Source organism: Phoca vitulina, unplaced genomic scaffold, assembly GCF_004348235.1.
Source record: "Phoca vitulina isolate PV1807 unplaced genomic scaffold, GSC_HSeal_1.0 scaffold7, whole genome shotgun sequence".
Classification (NCBI taxonomy): Eukaryota; Metazoa; Chordata; class Mammalia; order Carnivora; family Phocidae; genus Phoca; species Phoca vitulina.
Genome location: NW_022589710.1, coordinates 25749155 through 25767159, shown reverse-complemented (window position 1 = coordinate 25767159; position 18005 = coordinate 25749155). Strand labels below are relative to the sequence as shown.

General features: G+C 40.1%; 1 protein-coding gene across 4 annotated transcripts in view; it reads right to left on the bottom strand.

The window, feature by feature from the left end:
* Positions 1 to 1725: 1725 nt before the first annotated feature.
* The window catches only part of GNG2 (G protein subunit gamma 2), a 117695-nt gene continuing 101415 nt past the window's right edge, over positions 1726 to 18005 (bottom strand). For all 4 annotated transcript variants that reach the window (XM_032405108.1, XM_032405109.1, XM_032405106.1 and 1 more), the window contains exon 4: positions 1726 to 5000. In XM_032405108.1, the coding sequence (XP_032260999.1) occupies positions 4872 to 5000 (129 nt within the window). In that variant the 3' untranslated portion in view covers positions 1726 to 4871. The remainder of the gene's footprint in view (positions 5001 to 18005) is intronic.

The following is an 18005-nucleotide window of genomic DNA, read 5'->3' as shown; positions in this document are numbered from 1 at the left end:
GGGTGGGATGGCTCAGAGTGGAAGGAGATGAATCAGAGTGGCCACACCAGCAGGTGTTGCAGGAATTCAGATGTGAGGTACCGAGGGTCTGAACCAGGGGGATATGGTGGCCGAGAGGAAAGGAGGTGAGTCAAGCAGCGAGAAGGAACTATCGAGACTTTCTTCTCTTCAAAAGTTGTGCAAGCAGCATCTAATGATTCTTTATCACCTCTTCCTTCATGATGCTTCCATGCCTTCTCTCTTTCATTTGGTTTTGACAACTTGGTGAAGCAAATGAAGCAGGTATTCTTGTCCCCATTTTATAGTGTGGAGAAGTTAAAGGACTTGCCCAAGGTCATAGGGGAACACTGGGGCCTAGTTCTGATTCTCTAGCTCATGCTAGATGGGCTCTTGCATGGGTACAGTATGAAGTCACCAGGCGCCGTCTTTCTGTCACCTTAGGATGGAGGTGCATCCCCACCCCCAGGACATAGAGAAACAGTAGGAGTTCTTACCGAGGAAAGGCCTGGGAGCCCATGACCCTTTTCATTAAAAATAAATTCTGCCTGAGTCTCCTGGTTCTAAATAGAAGAAAATGTAGATTTGGGGCAGAACCGAAGGGAAAGGGATTTCCCTTGGCAAATTATTTGCAATTTGTGGATTGGAGCTGACCCAGCTCCAATTCCCACGTCATTGTAAGTACTGTCTAAAATGTGACCAGCTTATTAAAGAACCAGAGCTGAAGGCAATCCTTTCACATGGGCTCAACAAAACAGGAGCAGAGTTAAAACCCACCAGCTGCCTCCACACAGCGTCTCGTGTCCAGGATCTGTCTACATTTTCACCCACAAGTTCTATGTCTACTCCTGGTCAGGCACATCCTGCGGCTCTGGGAGTAAGAGTGAGCACACCCACGACTGGTTTGTGCCTTTCATTAGGCATTGTGAACAGCTACCTGTCGCAAATACTGACGTCGGCGGTCCTCAGGCTACAGCCTGCAGCGGAGCCACTGCAGAAATTCTGAGTGGGGCCCATCATCTGCCTCTTTAATCGTGATTCTGAAGCAGGTGGTCCAGGGACCATTGTCTGCAAAACAGTGATGTACGTGGACAAGTGCACTAACTCCAAGTGGCCCCTTTATCAGTTTTAGAGATGCTGCTGTCCCTGACACAAGCCCTGGGAGAGCCAGTGCTCCCTTCTTTACTAACAGGGTCTATCACTCCCTGGCATCATTTGAGGGACCTACAGAAGGTTTTGTTGATTATCTCTGAGGAGTTGCTGAATCTAGAATTCTAGGCATTTTGTCTTCTCCAGTACTCCTTTTAAATCGTGAACAACTTAGGGAGAACAGCACTCTCTGTGGTTTTGTTTGTTTGTTTGTTTTGTTTTTGTTTTTGGTGAAGGACAAATCCCAGTGTGGCACACTCACAGCACGTTAGCGTTGTATCGCAGCTCATCTGTCCTCACGGTCCAGCCTGCCAGAGCCCTGGGCTCTTCCTCATCACCTTTCTCTGTCCCCAGGCATGGGCCTCTAAGATGTAGGGACCCAGGGAGAAAGGCTTTTAAAGAGTCTCATGTGAATCCTTCCTTAGAGCACCTCTATTAACAAAATCCTTAAGAAAATGAATGGATTATCCTATTTCCCCACCCATCCTGTTATGGGTCATCATCCTTCTCAAATTAACCTTGAAATCGATGGGCGAGCTGGCCCCCAGGCCCTCACAATGAAATTGACTGCATATGAAATGAATTTGAAAATTCCATTTATTAAAACAAATACATTGTCCATGTGGGATGAAAATGTGCACATCACATTCAGGTGTTCCTGCTTTAACATTCCTGTATTTCCCTCTCTTTGAAAGACACACTCCATAGATCTTATATAGGAAAAAGGTGAACAATCCTTGGGTTGGGAAAACATTAATGATACGTAACAATTCACCATTGCCAGGAGCAGCTTGAAGCAAATATTAAAAAAAAAAAAGAAACAACTACAAAAACTAAGACAGCATGCTCAATTTCCCCAAATCCCATTTGTGAATAGGAGTATGTTGGAGAAATGGTTTTTAATTCTTCCTTGGTAAGCAATCTGCTTCAAATATTATTATCAAAATTAACCTCAGATCAAAGTACTGTTTTGCGACCTCTAATTTAAATTAAATAGTACTTGGTTTAAAATTGAAAAAAAGAAAGAAAGAAAGAAAGAAAGAAAGAAAGAAAGAAAGAAAGAAAGAAAGAAAGAAAAAGAAAGAAAGAGAAAGAAAAAGGAATGAATGAATGAATGAATGAATCAGAATTAATATTGAGGGTTATTGTTAGAGTTTAAACTAACTGCATGACAGATTTTCATTACTATCCAATACATTATATACAGAAATTAGGGCCTTGAATAATTAAATTTTCCTATTAGTTATTCCTTAAGATAAAGTTATGCTGGTGGAAATGATCGTTGAATTTCTAACAGAATTAAAGCTCTTTAGAGGTATAAGTCATCAAAAGATTTCTTTCCCCCTTAACAAGTAAAAATATCAATAAGCAAAAACTCATATAAAGACTCTGGTATTATAATACCATACTACAGGACATGAAGTTATGAGAAAGCCGAAACATTTTCCTTAAACTTAATTTCAGATGGGCTGTACATTTTCTGCTTTTTCTCTTTTGTAAACAAAGTCACAAGTTTGGAACTTCCGTAACTTTTAACTATCAGAGCCGTATTATAGTGCTTCCTTCAAGTTTTAATTCCATTTTAATTGCTCCAAAGATCTAGATTTACATAAAAATATAAAGCATTCCTCTAAGAAAAATAAATGGTGTGGATTATGAAAATCCTTGGGGTCTTACAATGACACCTTAATCACCATCAAAAGGTGCTTCATTCACAGTTGTTTATATGTGACCACATATTCAATTCATGTTTTGGCTAATTTTAAAAATGTGATACGGTTTTAGCTGATTCCACAGTATTACTAAGCTAAAGGTACAATACTGTATGTAGTTTAATAAATACTCTGCCGGGGTCTTCCCACTAAATCTTCATTAGTGTCTCGCTGACTGTAACAACATCCCAAGGTTTGAACAGAAGCATCTGGTTATAGAAGTAGATTTGTACATTTTGCAAATATCTTAGCATTCCCTTGCCCCTGCTCCAGGTGTGAGCTTTATTTGGATGTATTTATTCTTTTATCATTGTGCCCATAAAAGGAGCTAAGGAAAATATTTATTAACTCTTTCAAAATCTGTCCTTGTCATATTAAGCTTTTATATCTTCTCCTTTCCTTCCTCTCCATTTTTTTTTTTAAACAGAAGGAAGAGAATGGAAAGAGAATAGAATTAATTTGGAAATGGTCTTTTGCAATTTCAAAGTAAACAGCAAGCTGTAAGATCAGTCCTCTTTTGCCTGGAAATGGCACAGAAAAAAGTGATGCAGGTTTCCAGGACCTCCCATTACTGGATGAAGGCTAGAGCTGTAATGAAAAATCACTTTCAGTATCATCTCTTAGGAAGAGAGAGCTCTAGCTGCAAGGAAGTTGTAAATAAAGACTGAGAGACTCTAACAAACAAGATGGAGAACAAAACCAGAAAAGGTTCTATTGCAAAACTTGGTGAGTGAAAAGTGAAGACAATCCCAGTGGCAAAAGAGAGCCAGAACCCTTTCTGGTGGTGCTGGCACATCTGTCCCCTTCTACCTGGCAGGTGAACAGCTAGGATTCTGAGAATGGGTCTCCTCTGGAACCCTTGGTTTATTTCTCCTGATACTTGAAGAAACAGAAAGTGTTCTTTCAATCTAGAATTTCCATGATGCAGGGAAAGATGAAATTGGCTCTTACTCTATGACAAAAACACCTCCCCATTGATGGTGAATCCTTCCTTCCCTCTCCTGCTTGGTGGTTCCTGTGCTGCCCTGGATCCTGGATACAACCAAAATGCTTTGGATTCTGGAAAATACGTTGAAGAGGCGTTTACACTACTGTGAACTCAGAGGTATTTTAGGCATGGCTAAGGCTCTGAAGTAATCTCAGTTTTCAAGACACTGAGTTTTTTCTTCTCCAGCTTCTTTTCTCTCTCGTTCCTGTTCCAAACTTGAGTAAAACAACAAACCTTCTGAATGGATGTAACATAGGGACATTTTCATGCAGTATTACTCAAAAATTGTCACAAATATATGAAAGCACCAGTCACAACACATGATTTACTTTTACTTGCAGAATCAAAGCTATCATGTACAAATGTTGGGAACTGTGATAAGAGAACACAGACAACCGGCATTTTTTGTTATCACCATGAGGACAAACCACGGGGAACAGCTCCCTAGACATTTGGGTGCTCATCCTTGGAGTTCAGTCTTACAGACAAGTCCAGTCTTCTCTCTGTACTACTCTAATGGGAAGGGTGGAAGGAGAGGCAGGGGAGAAGGAAAAAAGAAAAAAGGCACAAAGACTAAACATCAATGCCATTAAATCAAACCGCGGCTACACTGGACAATTCAGCTTATCAAAGGGTATTCTAAAGGCAATATTCATTCCAAGAAGGTCATACATATCTTAGTTCAGTACAGCTGTCTGTTTTTATTTTTATTATTTTTTTTTAAATATGAAGCAGAAACATAAGGTTTGGGGAGGGATAGCAGAAAAGAAATGAGGCGGATTTTATCTTTACATATTCCCCTCCTCCAGGCAGTTCTGCAGCTATCAGATCTCTTAACTCGGGATGTGGTTTGGCTTTCATTCTCATCAAGGGGACCGGTTCTTTAAACATGCATAGCCTGGAGTTTCCAGGATGGTTCTCCTCCCTCTCTTTAAATGCTGTGGACTAGAAAGGCGCCCACTTTGCTAAAAACTCGACATCAGTGTCCCAGGAGCCCTGAGGCTCTTCAGGCTCCTCGTGAAGACTTAAAGGATGGCGCAGAAAAACTTCTTCTCCCTAAATGGGTTTTCTGAAGCCGGGACGGGGGTCAGCAGGGGGTCTTCCTTGGCATGCGCCTCGCAGTAGGCCATCAAGTCTGCGGCAGCCTTGGATACCTGAAGAAGGGGACAAAAACAACCCGCCCTTAAGCAGAAGCATTTGCGGAAGCATCGACGCATGCGCAAGCAGCCAGGGCGGACTTCCGGGTCCAGCCCCAGGACTTGGGCTCCTCTCGGTGCTCTGCGGGCGTCACCAGCTCGCGGGGGAAGTGAGAGGGGCGCTCAACCTCCTTAGGGCCTCCGTTTTCTTATCTGCAAAGAAGGGCGTTGGTGATCTCGATCTCATGGGGCTGTCTCCAGCAGGTCCCAGGGCCGGGACTAGGGCGGGGTGAGTGAGGCTCTTAGGGCACAAACGGAACGGGGTGCTGTTAGGGTCATGTGATAATCAACCCTGCGTTTGTACAGCCCTGACAGTGGGGGGTCGCCTTGAATTGTGTGCCTCCTTACTCGCCTCACCATAGTCCCAGCCCTGGCTGCAAGGGTTAAATGAGATAATCCACGGAAATAGCTTAGTGCCTGACACATAGTAGGTTTTCCACACAGGATGCGTGAAGCCATGTTGATTTCCTTTTTATTTTTATTTATGTATTTTTATGTATGTATGTATTTAAAAATTGTATTTATTTATTTGAGAGAGTGAGCGCGCAGGAGCAGGGTGGGGGGCAGGGAGGGCAAAGGCAGAGGGAGAAGCAGACTCCCTGCTGAGCAGGGAGCCCCTGGCGTGCCTCCATCCCAGGACCCTTGGATCACGACCTGAGCCGAAGGCAGACACTTAACCAACTGAGCCACTCAGACTCAGTTTTTATATATCATTATATATAATTTATTATACGTCTGAAATATATATTACTTCAATCTGGTACTGTATCCATTAGGGAGTCCCACTGCGAGGCTGGTCAGTGATTTCAATGATGCAGTTACTTCTCACATTCCTGTAGCTTCTTGGGAATGGTCTGGAATACCTTCCTTCAACCAGCCTTCAGAATGGCAAATTTTCACTACTTGAGGGTGGACTTAATTTGGGAAAATAAACTAAAGGTCAATTACAACCACATCTGGGGGCTAGGTGGATGATCCACCTGAGGAATGTCAATTTGGGCTCAATAACCATAAAGTTAAGAGTCACTTTCTTACATGACATAATACACTTACTCTGGAGATCACTCCCAAGAGTTTTTAACATCACTGTACTACCAGGATAGCCTTTCAAAGTGACTACTGAAAGGATAATCCTCTGTAAGATTGGGATGGATGATATTGCTAAAAAAAATTCACTGCCCCACCCTACAGGTAGGTGGATTACACATACCCACACAATGACATCAGACTTGCTCCGCCAATGAGATGTGAGAGAAGTGATGTGGGTCACTTTGGGGCAGAAGCGTCAAGAACCAATACATCATTTGCCATGCTCTTTCTCTCTGCCAGTTTGTCCAACTGAAATAATTTACTGAGAACCACCTTAATTGATTCAGAGGTTTTAACAAAAGGCACAGTGGCCACACCCTTGATTTGTTCCTTGCCTTGTGGTTGAGTTGATTAGAGCTTTGTTACTTAAAGACCTTTCAATTTTATGGTTTAATGCTTTCCTCTTCTAACCCCCTAAGTCTTTGAATTTTCAGACTCTCTGATCCTTTCATCACAGGCCAGACAGAGGCAATATTCTGGGTAGAGGCTGCTGCATCTGCCAGGGTCCCTGCTCAAAGTGACATAGTGTGGAGTGGCAGCTGATCTGCGAAGGACATGTGGTGGGAATAAGAAGTATAACTTTGTTGTTGTAAGCCCCTAAGAATGGGAGGAGAGGACCTTTTGTTACTGCAACAAAATCCAGTCTACTCTGACTGATATAAAGAGGTATAGGTATTAGTGTGTTAGTTTCTTCTTCTGCCTTAACAAATTGCCACAAACTGGGTGACTTAAAACAACAGAAATTTATTCTCTGACAGTTGGTGTTAGAGACTGCAAGTTCAAAATCAAGGTATCAGCGGGGTTGGTTTCCACTGGAGGCCCAAGGAGAATCTGTTCCATGCTTCTTAGCCTGGTGGTTTCCAGCAATCCTTGGTGTCCCTTGGCTTGTAAATGTATCACACCAATCTCTGCCCATATCTTTACATAGCCTTCTGTCCCGTGTGTCTCTGTCCATGACATTCTCTTCTTTGTCTGTGCCCAAATCTCCTACCTACCTATCATTGGATTAGGGCCCACCCTAATCCACTATGAGCTCATCTCAACTTGATTACATCTACAAATATCCTACTTCCAAATAAGATCACATTCTAAGGTTCCAGGTAGGTTTAGGGGACACTGTCCAATGGCAGTATAGTTGTGTAAAAGTCAGTCACCCTCACTTTCTTTTTGCATTTAAAATAATCTTTTATTTACCTTTTTTTCCAGCTTTATTGAGATATAATTGATAGATAACAGTGTGTAACTTTAAGGTGTATGTTGCAATGATTTGATACACTACTATATTGTGAAATGATAACTACAGTAGGTTAATTAACACCTCACATAATTACCTTTTTCTTTATGTGTATGGTGAGAGCATTTAAGATCTACTCTTTTAGCAACTTGCAAGTATATAATACAGTATTGTTAACTGTAGTAATCGTGCTGTGGATTCTATCCCCAGAATTTATTCATCTTATAACTGGAAGTTTATAGCCTTTGACCAACCTCTCCCCATTTCCTCACCATCCAGCCCCCAGTAACCACCATTCTACTGTTTCTGTGAGTCAGATTTTTTAGGTTTCACATGATATCACACAGTATTTGTCTTTCTCTGTCTGACTTATCTCACTTAGCATAGTGCCCTCAAAGTCCATCATATTATCACAAATGGCCAGATTTCCTTTTTTCATGGCTGAATAATATTCCGTTGTATGTATATAACACATCTTCTTTATCCATTCATCTACAGATGAACACTTAGGTTGTTTCCATATCTTGACTATTGTGAATAATGCTGCAATGAATATGGGGGTGCAGATAACTCTGTGAAATTCTGATTTTATTTCCCTTGGCTATATATCCAGAACTGGGATGGCTGGATCATAGGGTAGTTCTACTTTTAACTTTTTGAGGACCCTCCATAGTGTTTTCCATAGTGGTTGCACCATTATACATTCCCACCAACAGCACATAGGGTTCCCTTTTCTCCGCATCTTCACCAACACTTGTTATCACTTGTCTTTTTGATAATAGCCATTCTAATGGGTGTGAAGTGCTATATCGTGCTTTTGATTTGCATTCTGCTAATTAGTATTTTGAACATCTTTTCACATACCTGTTGGCCAGTTATATGTCTTCTTTGGAAACATGTCAACTCAGTTACTCTGCCCATTTTTTAATCAGATTTTTTTTCTTGCATGAGTTCTTTATATATTTTGGATATTAACTCCTTACCATATATATGGTTTGCAAATATTTTCTCCTTTTCCATAGGTTGCCTTTTCATTTTGTCTTTTGCTGTGCAGAACCTTTTAGTCTCATGCAGACCCCTTATTTATTTTTGCTTTTGTTGCATGTATGTTTGCTGTCATATTCAAGAAATCATGGCCAAGACCAATGTCAAGGAGCTCACCCCCTAGGTGTTCTTCTAGGAGTTTTACACTTCAGGTCTCATATTTAAGCCTTTGATCCATTTTGAGTTAATTTTTGTGGGTGGTGTAAGATGTGGATCCCGTTTCATTCTTTTTTTTTTTTTTTTTAATTTATTTATTTGACACAGGGAAAAACAGCGAGAGAGGGAACACAAGCAGGGGGAGTGGGAGAGGGAGTAGCAGGCTTCCCGCGGAGCAGGGAGCCTGATGTGGGGCTCAATCCCAGGACCCTGGGATCATGACCTGAGCTGAAGGCAGACAGACGCTTAACGACTGAGCCACCAGCCGCCCCTTCTCTTTCATTTCTGCTTTTATTTCAGTCTTCTCTCTTTTTTTTCTTAGCCTAGCTAAGGATTTGTCAGTTTTGTTTATCTTTTCAAAAACCAGCTCTAGGTTTCATTGATGTTTTCTATTATTTTTCTGGTCTCTATTTCATTTATTTCTGCTCTTATCTTTATTTCCTTCCTTCTGCTAACTTAAGGCTTAATTTGTTCTTTTTTTAGTTCCTAAGGTTTAAATTAGGTTATTTAGGATCTTTCTTCTTCTTTTTTTAAATGTAGGTGAAAGGAAACTTCCCTCTTGGAACTGCTTTTGCTACATCTCATAAGTTTAGGGATGTTGTGTTTCCACTTTTTTGTTTTCAGATATTTATCTACCTTCTAATTTCTTCTTTGATCCATTGGTTTGCTGTTTAGGGGTGTGTTGTATAATTTCCACGTGTGTGAATTATCCAGTTTTCCTCTTATTACTGATTTGTAGTTTCATACCACTGTGGCTGGAAATGATTCTTGGTACAATTTCTTTTTTTTTTTTTTAATTTTTTTTTTTTAAGATTTTATTTATTTGCGAGAGAGAGAATGAGAGACAGAGAGTATGAGAGGGAGGAGGGTCAGAGGGAGAAGCAGACTCCCTGCTGAGCAGGGAGCCTGATGTGGGACTCGATCCTGGGACTCCAGGATCATGACCTGAGCCGAAGGCAGTCGCTTACCCAACTGAGCCACCCAGGCGCCCGGTACAATTTCAATCTTCTTAAATTAGCTAAGACTTATTTTGTGGCCTATTATTTGTCCTATCCTGGGGAATATAACATGTACACTTGAGAAGAATGTATATTCTGCTGCTGTTGGATGGAATGTTCTGTATATGTCTTTTAGATCCATTTGGTCTGAAGTATAGTTCAAGTCCAACATTTCCTTATGAATTTTCTGTCTGGATGATCTATCCATTGTTAAAAGTGGGCTATTAAATTTGCTATATTATTTTATTATTGTCTATTTCTCTCATCAGGTCTGGTAATAATTTGCTTTTTTAAAAAAAGATTTTATTTATTTGTCAGAAAGAGAGCGAGCACAAGCAGGGGGAGCTGCAGGTGGAGGGAGAAGCAGGCTCCCCGCCGAGCAAGGAGCCCGATGCAGGACTTTATCCCAGGACCCTGGGATCATGACCTGAGCCGAAGGCAGATGCTTAACGGACTGATCCACCCAGGCATCCCAGGTCTGCTAATATTTGGTTAATATGTTTAGGTGTTCTTGTTTTGGGTATATATCTATTTATGATGGTTATATCCTCTTGGTTAATTGACCCCTTTATCATTATATGAGGACCTTTGTCTCTTGTTACAGTTTTTGGCTTAAAGCGTTGCTCTTTAATTGACATTGCATTGCTTATAAAAAATATTTTTATTATGCTCCTATTATGTTTCAGACATTGGGTTTTCTCTTTTGCTCTACACAATAATCCTGAGGTAAGAAGTGTTAAATTCCTTTCATAGGTGAAAAATTAAGGCTCAGCAGATGGCTTGAATTGTTCAATGTCATATAGCAAAGCACTTGGCAGAAAAAGAACTGAACCCTTGATGCTTTGCCATCAAGCCACAGATATCTACATACGAGCTACTCAAATGCAGGGCTGGTTCCAAAGGTTGAAATTGAAATTCTTTGCACATCTTTATGAAATGCTACTATGATGGAATGAAAGGAAACAGCCTGTTCTTGTCTTAGCTCCTCTAAATGAAAGCAAAGGACAGACTCTCAGACTGAATCTCAATTACTTTTTGTGTGTGTGTGTGTGTCTTTTACTTGCTTGAGCCATAGTCATTATTACTGCAAACAGGAGCTCAGCAGTAAGCAGCAAAGACCAGGCAACAGTAATATCTAAAACTCACTTGTTAAGAAGAGATCCAGCACCACCCCTACTCTTCTGCAATGTTCACACACAAACACAGGCATACCTTAGAAATATTGCAGGTTCAGTTCCAGACTACTGGAATAAAGTGAATACCACAATAAAACGAGGCAAATGAATTTTTTAGTTCCCTATGGCATATAAAAGTTATGTTTACACTATACCGCAGTCTATTAAGTGTGCAATACCATTATGCCTGAGAAAACAATGTACATTCTTTAATTCAAAAATGCTGCATTGTTAAAAAATGCTAATCATCATCTGAGCTTTCAGCAAGTCATAATCACTAGTCACAGATCACCAAAACAAATCATGAAAAAGTTTAAAATATTGCAAGAATTACCCAAATGCGACACAGCGATATGAAGGGAGCAAATGCTACTGGCAAAATGACACAAATAGACTTGCTCAATGCAGGGTTGCCCAAAACCCTTCAATGTGTAGAAACCGCAGTATCTGAGAAGTGCAGTAAAGCAAAGCACAATAAAACAAGGTAGGCCTGTGTGTGGAAGAAATTTTCAAAATCTTTTTATGATACAGAAAGTGCTATATTGGGCAAAATTAATAGCTTAAGAGTTGCTTATATCTTATATTTGAACACTTGATTCCGAATGGTTTCTTTCTCAAATTATTTTCTGAGTTTTATCTTGTTTCCTTAACTAGATTGCAGTTCCCTGTGGGTGATAATCCAACACATGGTCAGAATCCTAGCAGTAATGAGAATAACTATTAATATTTATCTGCCCTTGCTATATGTCAGAATTGTGCTAACCACTTTACATACAGTATCTTATTTAATCCTTACAACAATGTTATGGGTCACAGGCTATTATTGTCCTCATCTTAAATATGTGAATTTGAGGCTTCATTAGGAAGGTGTTTGCCTAGGTCTCACAGCTCATGAGTGGCTGAGTAGTGAGTCCTAGTGTTCCTGACTTAATCCTATGAATATTCTTCCTTTCTAACCCATAGTGTCATCCTTGTCCCCTGTCTTAAATGAGTCACAGCAATAGTCTGCCTGGCAAGTCTCTTTCTGACTATCCCTGCTAACGTTCTGCACACAGTGTCCTTTATATTATATATCCCTAGGCCTACTTCCATTAATATTTCCCCAATAACCCTAGGCAATCTCTCTCTTTTCGGTCCTATTGCTTATTACTCCAAAAATATCTCAAATTTGTCTCCTTATTGTCACTGCTGTTGTGACTACCCATGTTTAAGCCCCTTCTTCTTTGTCCATGTTTACAGAAATAACCTCTTAAATAAAAAGTGATTAATTTGGGTTTTCCAAGGGGTCTGCTATAAACTGAATGTTTGTGCCCTCCAAAATTTACATGTTAAAACTTAATTCCCAATGTGATGGATTTGGAGTTCTCATGAATGGGATTAGTGCTATACGAGAGATCCCAGAGCTCCCTCACCCCTTTCTGCCACGTGAGAACATAGTGCGAAATCAGCCATCTATTAACCAGGAAGTGGGCTCCCATTACACATGGAATCTGCCAGTGCCTTGATGTTGGATTTCCCAGTCTCCAGAACTGTGAGAAAAAATGTCTGTTGTTTATAAGCCACCCAGTATGGTATTCTATTTTAGCAGCTCAAATGGACTAACACAGGGTCAACAGATTGAATTCGGGGGGTGGTCTGGTCTGTGAATGTTGATGATAAAAATTACATCTCTCTCTTCACTAACCTCAAATGGAGATTTAGCATTTCTGTCCATTACATTCCCAGATGTAGACAACACACAACAGTAGCATTAGTAGTCCCTCGACTTGGTGAGCCATAGAAATCGGATATTTCTCATCACATTAGAAGTTTTTGCAAACATCTCAACATTTCATTTATGTTCATCCACTTTATAATTATAGACCCACTATTAGATCTTATATTATCAGTTAATAAAGGGGTACATATGTAACTATCACAAATGTTTCTCTAAAAACTATTCTGATAAACTGTATTTCAGTATGATTAGTTTCCTTTGTAATTTGAAAACATTACTCTGAGAAGGAGACCATATGCTTCAGTAGGCTGCCAAACAGGTCTAGGGCAGAAAAAAGTTTAAGAATCTCAACTGTAAATGAATTCCCGGCTTTCACTACTGTGCCAAGAGTAGTATTTTCCACACTGCAGCTAGAAAGTTAATTTAAAAATATAAATTGGCTCATACCACTCTAATAGTTTCCCATTGTACTTTGCAGAGAACCAAAACATCTTAAAACAGCCTGTGGGTCCTGCATGCTTTGGGCCTGCCCATATTTCCAATTTCATGTGTGGCATTCTTCCCTCCCCCCACACACCTCAGCTAATGTTATGGAAGCTCCAAGTTCTTTTTTTTTTTTTTTTTTAAAGATTTTATTTATTTATTTGAGACAGAGAGAATGAGAGAGAGAGAGAGAGCACATGAGATGGGGGAGGGTCAGAGGGAGAAGCAGATGCGGGACTCGATCCAGGGACTCCAGGATCATGACCTGAGCCGAAGGCAGTCGCTTAACCAACTGAGCCACCCAGGCGCCCTCCAAGTTCTTTTTTGCCTCAGAGCTTCACATATACAATTCCCCGGAACATTCTTTTCCCCATTTTCTCAACAGCCTGGCTCCTTCTCTTCTTTTAGGAATCAGTTGAAATAATGCCTCTTTGCAGAGTCTTTAATGACCACTTCCTCCAATAATAACTTCCCTCATTATGTTCTTTCATCCCATTCTCTTCCTTTATAGAAGAACACTTCTCACAATTTATAATGACAACCATTGTTTATTTGCTGTTTCATATTCTTCTTTCACTTTAGGCACTATACTCTAGGAAAGCAGAAACCATGTCTTCTTTATCTACCATTGTATGATTAATACCAGATACATGGTAGACACTCAGATAATTGCTGAAGGAGTTCTCAAACATAATCCTGTTCAATGAATATTCTATTCAACTAATACTTACTGAGTACCTAATAAGCCAGGCATAGGTCTGGATACTTGGAATAATAAAGGAAGAAAATACACAAAGATTTCTGTCCTTGCAGAACTTATGTAATTTTCTAGACTTCTAATTCAGACTATGATGATAAAACACACACTAATTAAACTGGAAAAAACATAGGAACAATTAGTTTATAAATGTTAGGCCACAGGCAGCACAGGACAGTGATCGGTGAGAGAAGGGAGATAACATAAGCCTTGTCCCAGCTGACTGTAAAAAGGGTTTTTAGGCCATGGCACAGGGAGGGGCCACCAAAACAGAGTTAAGGAATCTCCTTGAGTTGAGGAGAGAGTAACAGAGAAGAAAGAGCTACACAGACACAGAAAGAGGGAGAGAGAAAATGTGAGCTCTGGAGGCCTCCAGAGGATTCCTTTTGAGTCTTTAGCTGAACACTGATCGGCACATATGTGGGAGAAAACTGCTTGAGGCTGTGCAACAATATTCAGAAAGGATCAAATGGAACAATCCCTGGTGATCACACAGGGCTGGAGTAGTTTGTGCCTTTCTACTGGCAGAGGAGAAAGATCTCATAACACTGGGGGGTTGAGTAGAGTCCTATAAAGGGTATTGCTGTGGGAGTGGTGCCAAATTGGCCCAGGTTAAAGGCTATTATGGACCCACCTGCCAACGTTCAGTAGTAAGCCTTGAATAGATCAGAATGTTTCCAATTAACTTAATTGCACTATAGAACAAAACCCCCAAATATTAAAAGGAATACAAAAAATTCCAGTATGCCACAATATCTAGAATCCAATAAAAAAATTCAAGCATATAATTAAGTGGGAAAAAAAAATCTCTCCCATATAAGGAAAAAAAATAATACAAAGAGGAAGACCCAGAATTGACACAGATATAAAATTAATAGATAATGATGTTGTTAAGACAGCTATTGTAAATACTGTCCGTAAAATCAAGAAGGTAGAGGAAAGCAAAACATGATAAAAAGAGACATGGAAGATATTTAAAAGACCCAAATCAAATCTCTGGAGATAAATAATACGCTGGATGGAATTAGCAGCAGATTTAGACACTGCAGAAGAAGAGATGAGTGAACTTGAAGACAATAGGAATTCTCCAAAAGGAAGTACAGAGAGAAAGTAGACTGAAAAAATATGAACAGAACACCGGGCTAGAAGATAACCTAAGGACCTGAATATAGATATAATTGGGGTCTCCGAAGGACAGGAGAAAGGTTGTGGGTGCAGAAGAAGGAAGAAACAATATCTGAAGACATAGTGGCTGAAAAAGACTTAATGGTTGATGAAAAAAACAAACCCACAGGTTCAAGTAACTAAACAAACCCCAAATGAAGAAACATGAATCAAACTACACCAATGTACAGCATCATCAAATTGCCGATACAGTATTTGAATGGGAAAATGGGGAGAACAGAAAAGAAAGCATAATAGTTATAGAGAATGTTAGAAGGTAGTAAGTTTTATTTAATTAATCAATTAACTAATTTATTTATTTAGAAAGGGGGCAGGAGAGGCAGAGGGAGAGGGAGAGAATCTCAAGCAGGCTCCACACCCCCTGCAGAGCCCAACACAGGGCTCTGTCTCACAACCCTGAGATCATGACCTGAGCTGAATTCAAGACACTTAACCAACTGAACCACCCGGGTGCCCCAGAGGGTAGTAAGTTTTATAAGGAAATGAAAAGTAGAGCAGGGTAAAAGGGATTAAGAATGTGTGTGGGGGGGTAGGGGTTGGGGAACAGATTGCAGTAGTTAGGCTTAGTTGAGAAGGCAATTAATCTTTGGGTGAAAACTTACAGAATGAAGGGGAGGCACTGACTTGCACTGTAAAGGAGCACTCTGAATGCTGTGTGGAAAGCAGCAAGTACTTTGTGGGAGTCAAGGGTCGAAGTAGAGACTGCCCCGGAAGCTACTGTCGTAATCCAAGAGAGAGGTGGCAGTGGTTCAGATGCAGTGTAAAGTGGTATAATTCTGGATAAACAGTATTTGAATGTAGAATCACCAGGATTTTATGATGGACTGGAGAAAGGGTATGAATACAAAAGAACTATTAAGGCTATCTCTTAAAGTTTTTGGACTGAACAAATAGAACTGTTCTCATTTCAGCTGGTGAAAGCTGCAGGGAGAAGTTTTGGGGGTGAGACCAGGAATATAGTTTAAGTTTGAAATTAAAATGTCTGTTAGTGAGATATACAATGCTGGAGTTTGAGAGAGATGTAGACTAGAGCTATAAATTTGGGAATCAAGGCCATATAGAAGGTATGTAAAGCCTTGGGAATGAACAAGATCATCCAGAGAGTGTACTTAGATAGAAAAGAGAGGGACAAGTACTGAACCCTGGAACGTTTCAATGTAAGAAGCTGGGGAGCCTAAGAGGAGCCAGAAAAGGAAATTTAGACATAGTTACCTGTGAGAGTGGGGACTGTTGAGAGCCAAATGCTGAAGAAAATGCTTCAAGGCATAAGGAATCATTAACCATGATAAATACTGCCAGTAGGTCAAGTATGATGAAATGGAGAATTGACTATTAGATTTAGCCATCTGTAGTCATTAGCAACCTTGGTGAGAGAAGGTTCAAGAGAATGGTGGGGGTGAAAACCTCACTGGAATGGGTTTACAAGCAAATGGGGCCTCCTCCTCCTTCTTCTTCATGAACAATTCAGTCTTAAAGGGATTGGGTGAGACTAAGCAAAGTGGGCTCCACACCAGGTCAGGGGCCCACAGTGGGAGGTCAGAGCTTGAGCAAGGTGAGGAGAGCATCTGTACAGAGGATAGCCTGGTGAGGAGTGTAGGAGCCCGAGTGGGATGTGAATGCATCCATGTCGGGAAGAAAGGTCATGGAATGGGACCTTGGTTCCATACAGGAGAGTTGGCCAAATAAGGACCAGGGGAGCTAGGACCCTCATTGTCAGTGAAGGGAGTTACAAATATGGGAAGTAGAAAGCTAGAATATACTCTGTGGTGTAGGACAGGACCTGGTGGTGTTCGTGTGAACTCATGGTTACATATACACAGATACAAAGATAAAGAAATAAATAGACATCTATAGTATTCTTTAACTCTATCCACTGAGAGGAACTTGGAGCAGCAACACTTCAAACACTTCAGCAATGAGAACAACTAGCATCCAGGTTTTCATTTCTAAATACCATTCTCAAAGGAACTATTGCTCTTAGGGAAAAGGGTGATTCCAGTGTTGTGGCAGGGAAATAATAAGAGGACCCTACACCATCTTTTTGTGCCAAGCACTAAGGACGCATTCAAAGGAAGATGGAGTCATGTCAGAAGGACATGATAGCTAGCTTTTTAGTCTGTGCCAATTAAAGCATCAAAATAAATGATGATGGTAGCAAATTATAAACCACCGAATAAAAGAGGAAGCCGTGAGTCTATATCAATATAATTAAAAAAATAGAACGTTTGATGAGGAGTGGGATAGTGAATATAGTCTCAAGGTCCATCTCCCAAGATCCAAATATTTCTTAATAACAAAAGACAAAAGAAGAACTTTACATGAAAAAACTGGAAGATAACACCTTAATTAAGTAATCGAAGTTAACATCACCAGTAAATGACAATTTGAAATCATATGCTACTGATAAAATGTAATGAGACAAATATCCCCATCAATTCTATATTAATGTTCCCATTTTGTTACCTGAATTTAATCATAAGGAAATATCTGACAAACCCAACTTGAGTGGTATTCTACAAAATGAATGGCCCATAACCTTCAAAGGTGTCAAGGCCATGAAAGTCAAGGAACTCTATGGACAGGACAACTAAATGCAACACATGATTCTGAACTGGGTCCTTTTGCTCAAAGGGATATTACTAGGGTGATTTGCAATACTTAAATGGGGTCTGAAGATTAGAAAATAGTAACATATCAGTGTTAACCTCCTAATTCTGATGACTGCATTATGATTATGTAGAAGAATGTTTTCACTTATAGGAAACACACACTAAAGTATTTGGTGGTGATGGGGCAACCGTTGACAACTTATTTTCAAATGGTTCAGGGGAAAACAAAATTCTTTGTACTGCATTTGCAACCCTGTTGTACCTTTGAGATTATTTCCAGAGTAAAAATAATTTTTCAAAAGAAAGGGAAAAGAGACATTAGAGATAGTGAATATAGACAACTTTTTCAAGAAGTTCTGAAAAGCAGAGCAAACAAATGAGGCAGTTGCTGGAAGAGTAAGTGGGCGATTCAGAGAAAAAAAATAAAATTTTATTTAAGATGGAGAAATAACACTACGTTTGTACAATGATGGAAGTGATGACATAGAGAACCCAAACTGATGATTCAGGATGGAC